The sequence below is a fragment of the Rhipicephalus microplus genome, unplaced genomic scaffold (assembly GCF_043290135.1).
Source record: "Rhipicephalus microplus isolate Deutch F79 unplaced genomic scaffold, USDA_Rmic scaffold_1149, whole genome shotgun sequence".
Lineage (NCBI taxonomy): Eukaryota > Metazoa > Arthropoda > Arachnida > Ixodida > Ixodidae > Rhipicephalus > Rhipicephalus microplus.
The window spans coordinates 1-8941 of NW_027465692.1; the positions used below are offsets into that span (position 1 = coordinate 1).

The 8941-nt window shown below is 43.7% G+C and overlaps 1 protein-coding gene across 1 annotated transcript; it reads right to left on the reverse strand.

The window, feature by feature from the left end:
* Window positions 1-4: 4 nt before the first annotated feature.
* LOC142796124 (uncharacterized) lies at window positions 5-998 on the reverse strand (the record flags this gene model as incomplete). The annotated part of the gene is made up of 1 exon (XM_075886214.1): window positions 5-998. A coding segment is annotated over exon 1 (927 nt), but the record flags the coding sequence as incomplete, so codon positions are not given.
* Between the last annotated feature and the right edge of the window lie 7943 nt (window positions 999-8941).

Below are 8941 nucleotides of genomic sequence, written 5' to 3' on the forward strand. Positions count from 1 at the left end.
TTGCCGTCGCCGAGTACGGAGAACGTCGCGAGAGGCCGAGGTCACTCAGGTAGGGCGCGTAAGAGTGCTCCTCGAACAGCTCTTGACCTTTTGCACCAGTCACACCTATTTCGCCCACGATGCGCTCCAGAAAAACCCACCGGAATAACTCTGACGGTGTTAGATGGGTTACTTTGCACAGACGTCTGATGTCGTCGAGAACGGCACAGTGCTTGTATCTCGACACATGCGTTCCGGCCCTCAAGACCGCCTTATCGTGACGGCTAAAACGGTTGAAGAACATGTCCAAAGCAGCGACCATTGACAGGTAGGATCTGTCTTTAATCCAGTGGCCGAATTTGTGCTCTGCGCGCTCCAAATACGTACTACTGCAGCGAAAAGTCTCCAAGATGCATTTTAGGTTGTTGTCCCGCAGGCGTTGCATGTAATTTTGCCTACCACCGTGGCACTTGGCTACGAGAAGGCGGTAGATGCACACTACGAGAGCGAGGAGACCGGCGCGATTGGGCGCGTTGTCAACGGCCGTTGTTTCTGTGTCGACAGGGTATTCCGGTCCCATCTGTTCCGTGATGGTCAAAAGGTCCCACGGCGATACTGTTTCTCCTGCGCAGCCGATGGTCACGCCGAACGACTTCCAGTCTTCTGTGAGCGTGCCCTTGATCTTTGCCCCTTCGACGTACATGAATTCGACGACGTATTCCACTTGCAAGCTGCCGGCAGCCAAGCCCGCAGACACGGCTTTCGCGAGGCGCTCGTCCGATGCGAAGCAGCGTTTCACGAGAGCGATAGGCTTCGATCCTGGATGCGCCGCAAACCATTCTGATGGGTACTCCGGGGGAGGACGAGCTTTTGGCTCGCCCAGTGCTCGGGAACACTTCGAAACATCTGCCGGCAAGGCCCAATCTTCTTTGCGATGATCACTCGGGGCCATGTCGGTCGCACTCCGCGCATACGCCACGTGGCAGGGAGTGAAGTGACTGATCAAACCAACGCCTCCTCTAGGAAGATGCCTGCCGAATGAGAAAAAAAAAACAGCTGCCACACCCTTTTCCTCCTTCATTTCGAAATGTTCTCGGTCGCTAGCGTCACTTGTGGCGGACGGTGCAACAACGCAACACTTTGCCATGACCTACTACACTCCTGACCTGTTCAGATAGCGGGGTTCCTATGGGAGCGCGTGTCCCCGCTCTCGTTCAATCGCTCGCCGTAGGTGGCGCTACCTATAACCTGTTCGTCTGCTACTGTGCGGCCGGCAGGAGGGCGACGGACTGATACCATGCGTCTGCTTCTGTGACAAACTGCCTATACGTGTGATTGTTTTTTGCTGAAAAGGCTAACGTGTGCTATGTGTTACATTTTAGTAGTTAGGCTATACTGGTTGATTGACTTCTAAAGCTGTATATTTGCGTAGAAATGTCTTGCTGCATGGTTGTTTTTGCCATTCCAGCCTAAAAAAACTTCAATTTAGTATTCATAAAGCTTTTGACTAATAATGTACTCATTGGTAATAGAATATCAAACTGATTTTAGGTTGTTTAGGACGCGTCAGGTGAAACGCAGTGCCCCTGTTGAGCACTTACCTTGGACACTCGCCCTCGACAGGTGTTACACTTGTAGTCAATTGATAGAAGAGAATAATGCACATACGCCAACGGACGCATATCAAGGAGAGACACAGGAATTGAAGCTTTAACTCTTACTGTGACCTACACAACAAAAATTGTGCGTCAAATTTCGCTACGGGAGTTTGTCTGCTGGAACGGGGAGCGCTGGCCGATGCGCGTTTCTATGATTTTATATGTCCGTGCGATGAGACGATATGGTAAAGGCAGTGATGTGCCTATCGAGGGCAACACATTGCGACCCCAATAAAGTTTTTATCGTCATCATTATCATCATCTTGTCGAGCATAGTTAATAATAATAATAATAATAATAATAATAATAATAATAATAATAATAATAATAATAATAATAATAATAATAATAATAATAATAATAATAATAATAATGTTTTATTTTTCATCAATAGTTTGATGAAGGACAGCGGCAGGTAAAAGCTGCTCTTCGAAAGAGGCAGCTTGACATAGGCCCACAGACGCCTTTAGCACGACAGCACTGGCAAACAGTTAGCAATGTTATCTAAGCAACAATTACAAAAATATCAAGTTCAAATTCTAAAAATAAAAATAGCAACCATGATAACAATGTAGCAACTGCAAAGAAATCTTGAAAACTATACATGTGTATATCGTGCAATTGAGTTCGGGTACAGAGTAAGAAATCTATGCCAGCTTTCACATATTTATCAATTAACGTAGAAACTGTGTAGAACAACCTATCTGTGGAGTAGTTTGTTCTCGAAGTTTTTATTTTCCATGTTTCTTTATGTCATGTTTCGAACAAATTATTTGGCTGCAGTTTCGAGAGGTCGTACAAATAATGTCGACTTTCTTGAAATTGACGCCTGACCACCAATGCTAACTTAAAATCGTAGAGACGATGTAGGGGTGGTATTCCAGCCTGTTGAAACAATTCACTTCTGCGAGCATCATACGACCAGTAAAAAATTATTCTAATATACGTCTTTTGCATCAGGTACAGTTTTTGTAAGCGCGTGTTAGTCGTAGTCCTTCATACCAAGAAACAATAAGCAAGATGCCAACAGAACAGTCATTTATAAAGTAAGAATTTTACCTTGTATAGTAGAACAGTTTTGCCACTGTACACCGTGCCCTCTACGCGAGATAACTGACCCAGCACACTGTAAATGCGATCGTTTCAAAGCATATTGCTCGAAAATGTAACTCCAAGAATTTTTATACAATTTACTAACTCAATAATAGTATCGCCATACTTGAAATGTATGTTTTCATTAACAGACTTATTTTTAGGGCGGAATAGTACCGCCTTTGTTGTACTAGTGGTTATGTTTGATTGATAGCGCCCAAGGGCGACACCCGCAGTTGGGGCGCGTACACATGCTGAAAATGTGCCATTATACTCGTTTGTCAATGAAAAGCAGATCCCTCAAAGTGATATCAAGGTTTCTGCTAAAAGAATTTGGCGAGTGTATGCGTGTGATTCGAGCAATGTTACAGCACTTCAAAATGAAACAAAACACATTTGTCGCTTTACTTATGCGTGCCACAATATGCCAGTTAAAGCTGATGTTTCAAACAAAGTTTCTGCACTTTCGAAGAATATCCTACTTGCTGGCACACAGTGACGGCTTGTGTCTGCAATAAAGAAAAACATATGTACGCGTACAGAGCTGCGTGCATTTGGGTCATAGTTCAATAAAATGTGCTAGCAAGGTTCTGGGCGCGTACATGATACAATGGAGGCATGCAACTAAACTTTTAAAATCTTGCGAGATTTTGGCTTTTCGGCTATTCTCTTTCTCTTTCCTTCTTTGGCTGTTTTGTCCCGCACGTAGTTTGAGAAGAAAGGACGGCTAAATTTTTGCAACACTAGCCGCGCCATGGCTTCTCGGTGCTCGCTAGTAGCGCCTTTATGGCTGAAAAGAGGGTTCAAGGCCACTGCAGGTAGCACAGTTTGCACAAAAAGTGCCATCGGCCTCTTTTTGGAAATGGCCAATGGCGCAAATGCTTCCGCGGCCCTTTCTAGAGTGCTCACAAAGGAAAGAAATGAGATCGTTGGGTATGAAAGCCCTCCCCTGTCTAAATTAAATATCACAGCAGTAGCTGGTCCAGATGAGCTGGGAGCCTTGATTTTGCCGATGCAGTCGTCGCAAGTAATGCAATCCTCAGCTGCTTTCACCAGGAAGCCCGCTATAAGGCCAAGCGTGCTGGCCCTTATGCCTGGCTGTGGGGCACCTGTGGGAAGGTAGAAATGAAAAGTGTGCAAGAATTTTATCAGTATATAGATAAGCATGCATGATTAAACCGACACGTGTCCGTATACAAAATATGAGAAATATATATATATATATATATATATATATATATATATATATATATATATATATATATATATATATATATATATATATATATATATATATATATATATATATATATATATATATATATATATATATATGGATGTTAATGCGCTTTCAGATAACAACTGTTGCCCCACCGCGGTGGTCTAGTGGCTAAGGTACTCGGCTGCTGACCCGCAGGTCGCGGGACCGAATCCCGGCTTCGGCGGCTGCACTTTCGATGGAGGTGAAAATGCCGTAGGCCCGCGTTCTCAGATTTGGGCGCACGTTAAAGAACCCCAGGTGGTCGAAATTTCTGGAGCCCTTCACTACGGTGTCTCTCATAATAATATGGTGGTTTTGGAACGTTAAACCCCACATATCATCAAGATAACTGTTCATTCAGCCGACGTTTGCGTCGGGAGAGCCCCGTCTTTTTCAAGGTATAATAATATTTACACATTTTCCGCGTCGATTTATAGCTTGTCACGACAGGAGGGAAGAAGTCCGGAGAATAGTATAAACAACAACATAAAAAAAACTGAGGGAGAAACGTTTAAAAATAAAAAAAAAATCTAGGAGAAGAAGCAAGAGAAAGACGACGGGATTAGGAAGGGACAGCATCTCAAGAGAGTAAGGCGAACGCAAACGAGCCATGCCATCATCTGTGTGCCAGTTATGACAGTGATTCAAAACCGCCGAAAATTTCTTCCCCGATTGCGGGAAAGGGACGTCGGTTAGTCGAGTTGTGTGGGCGCCTGGTGAAAGCATGTTATATTTTTAAATGTAAGCCATAGTACCTGCTTGTACCATGGACTTATCGTTACATACATACACAGTATAACTGATTGAGAAGCATGTTTTCATCTACATCGTGCACTGACGCAAACGCTGCCTCACGCGGCTTGCATGTAACACAGTAAGCAGCGCAGAGTTTATAATATATGCATAATATCGTATAGTGGGGAATTGTTGGACGGTGTGTAATAATTTTTAAATAATGTAAATCATTCCATTACACGGAATCAACGAGATATGAAAAGCGCACCACGGCAAGTCTGCAGGGCTTCTAGATGTGGCCGCATCGTCTGGGTTATAGTAGCAGATGTCGATGCCGCGCACTCGCCTGACGACCCTTGATTCTGGTTTACTAGCGAGTGCATTTCCAGAGGTTGTCCGGCTTGCTTTACTGCTGTGGAGCACGACGCCTGCCTTGCACTGGGCGATCCAAGAGGAGACGTTGTTTGCTCTGTACTGCCGCTTGGTGATGAGTGCGTCATTCCCATCACGAGGACTTTCTGCAGTGATGAAAGCGCAGCACGGGCGTCTGTCTGATCGTTGCTTCCTTGAAGCTGTCTGATGGTGGAAAAAAGTGCTTCGACAGGGTCACTGGAGAATTTGGCAGTCAACACGTATAGGAAACCTGAACGGATGAGAAATTGTGTGCACTGTACTGTGGACATTGTGGTCAGTTGGAGAGCTTCGTATGTTTCAAGAGATATGAATGCCCTCTTATGTGGTGCCGCGGCTTTCCATGCTGCGAAAAAGGGCAGAAATTCCTGCTCCAGCCATATCAACCTGAAAATAAAGCAGTTTATTGTAGAAAATATGAAACCTAGCGGGATAAATGGAATGTACCTGTCATCATCTGGGGAACTGAACGGCATCCTGTTTTGGTCCCGGCTTACTACGTGGAAGGTTGTATTTCTTATGTTGTGTATGGTGAACCATTTAAATATCATTTCCATCAGCTCGATGGTTGGCAGGCAGTCTTCAAACCCGAAAATGCCAAATCTGCGGCCGTATTGTAAGAGGTATCGTAAGGCCGATGTCACCTAGAAACCAAGGAGACGCGACATATTAAAAATGATCGGAATTATTTAGAGAGAGGTTTCTAAGCTTGGACGTTCGTATACAGCAAGTGAGACGAGTTACAAGTGGCACTGCAGTCATCAATAACGTGCACTTTTAAGTGAGTTTGTGTTAGTGAACATATATTTATAGAAGCTCTAATGATACGTAATTATTGTGTGGTAAGCAATACGCGCAGGTACATTCGTTAAGAAAGGGAAATTGTATGTTCAGATAACCATGCGCTGTTAGCAGCAGCAGTAGCAGCAGCTCATGTGCATGTTTTTATGTGACCATACTGATAAATATGTTAGCAGTTATATACGTATTGAATTACATTTTCACCATTTGCTTCCGTTTGGGTTCTACAAACAAATAAACCAGAAACTAACATGAATATTCACGTATCGTTTGCGGTGAATTACTATTAAAAGGCAGTTTTTGTACTGCTTCATTTGAACGAAAAGCTGCAAAATTTTTTCTGCTTCTGCATGAACATTCACTTGACGTAATATGATGTAAAATGAGTTGTGGCGTAATATTAGCGCATAAAAGTTTGCCCGAGCGCGCCAAAGAATTTGAGAAGTATAAACGTCACTACTGATAGAAAACTGCGAGCATGATTCTAGCTCAATTAGATGTATTTTTTTGTGTAATACAGGTTGCAGGAAGCATACATAATTTACAGCTAACGAAAAGGCATTTCCTGCATGACCTGTGTGCGTCACGCATTGTGATGTCTACAAGGAATACAGAGAATCTGGGAGTGTGTGACACTAACGCTAAATGGGTTTACACCTTTTCTTATACATGCCTGTGGAGAGAACACTTCAACGGCCCTCTTCACGCTTAATTTCTCGAAGTTCGTCGGGTAAACGTGCTTCTGCGTAAGGTTCCGAACAAGCTTGAACGACGACTGTTTTTCTGTTATGTCCAGCAACTTTCTCAAATACGTGGGGCTGTAGTAATGCCCATTGTTGAACAGAACGCGTTTGGTGGACAACATCTGGTTGCGGAGATTTTTCAGGATGTGGCAGTGGTCAAAAGAAAGGAAGAGCCTCCGATTCATATCCATTGGATGTCTGCAACAACAACAAAAAAAAATGAATAAATAAATTGGAGAAAGGCGGCGTTTGCGGTGTGAATAATTAGTTGCATATACGGTTTTCTGTTTTTTACCAAAGTAATGTAAATGTTAGCCATTCGAAGGACGTGTGCGTTGTTAATTATTACCTTATTATAAAATTTCTCCACTCATGCCATGATCCTGCAGGTCTGTGTGTGTGTTTTATTGAGATTACCTACACCTTAAATCTTCCGAAACTTTAAGTATACTCACCCATTCATACAGTCGCATGCAGGTGCGCATACATTACGCAAACGCGTAACGTCAATTGATTTGTAAAGACGGGCTATTTACAGCGATTGTACTGTTGATAGCAATCTTGTTATGGACACGGCTTTCTTATATGGCAGCGCTGATTAAAAAAAAAGAAGGGGGGGGGGGGGCTCTGATGCTGATACAGGCTTTTTTTTTTGTGCGACCAAGTCTTTTTTTTTTTTTTCACTCAAACACGGCATGCATGCGCGTGCATACATTGATTGATAGATATGTGGGGTTTAACGTCCCAAAACCACCATATTATTATGAGAGACACCGTAGTGAAGGGCTCCAGAAATTTCGACCACCTGGGGTTCTTTAACGTGCACCCAAATCTGAGAACGCGGGCCTACAACATTTCCGCCTCCATCGGAAAAGCAGCAGCCGCAGCTGGGATTCGATCCATGCATACATTGAGGGCACACTGCGAATACATATAAAAAAATATTTACACTAGGCATTGCGCACAGCTTAATGCGAGCTGAGAGCAAAAATATATACTTAGCAACTTACGGCACAACTGGCATCATACGACCATTCCCTAACATGGTGAACATCTTTTTGTTCGAAGCGTGGTTGTCAGCTACAAGTCGGACCACTTGGAATCCTGCTTCTTCGATGGACTTAATTACTTCAAGTGTTAGTTGATGCAGGTGGTCTCCTTTTACTGACTGCGTGAAATAATATCCCACGGGTAGCCTGAAAAAGATAAAAATTAGCAGTATTCTGTAGCGTCGGTGTCAGCTGGGCTTAAAATCTCACTCCGTTGGAGAGAGGAGGAGAGCCAATTGCTCATCTCGAGCGCTTGTCAAATAAGTGCACAATGCTAAAGTTGACTTGCCGGGGGAAAGGGGGGGGGGGAGCCCTCCTTAAAAAATAGAAGACGACTCCCCCTGCCCCTCCCCAGACTTTCAGCCCTGGTCGCGGAATAGCACATCATTGGTTAATTAAAGACAACGTTTTCTTTTTATATCTATAGGTGGGGTTAGTCTTTCAGTCACAGCGAAACGTATAGTGATAGACAAAGTGATGATTCACTTACGTGTAGTGCGTTGATAAGCCTACAAATACAAAGGCGAGAAGGTGTGTGGCCAGCTCGTTCTGAATGCCCACTTCTTTTTCTAGGCCTCCCATTTCGACTAGGCCATGGACTTTGTCTCCTTTTTTTTCGTACGTCAGTGCTTGCTTTAAAGACATTTCATCCACAATCAAAGAGCCCATTTTTTCCTAACAAAAAAAATGGGGGGGGGGGAATTCACTGTTAACAGACATGCGTTATATATCGGCGGAGACAGTTAATTATATAAATAACCTTCTTTGTTGTTCCGTACATGACCCATAATTTAACAGAAATGATTAGGGTTTAGAGCAAACATAGCGCACTGCCGTATACTCTTAAACAATACATCTTACGTTCGAGTAATCCTTGCCACAGGTCTGGTCCCTGTTTATTCACTTTAAATCACTTTTCATTCGGCTATACTAGCATGTATTTTGATCAGTCAAACACTGCCGCGTGCGCTGCTTCCTTCGTTATTCGCGTGCATATTGTAAATAATTCTGATCGAAGTAACGTACCCGTTCGGACAAGTGTGTGCTTTCCGTGTGCAGCCTTTGCTTCATTAGCGACGAAACAACTGCTCCAGTACAGTAGCCAATGTAACGCTTCAGTGTCATGCGACTTGGAAGGGTGAGGCACCCAGACCTCCGCAACATTTCGTACCCGCAGGGTGATTTAGCTTGCCACATTATGGCCTGCCTGAT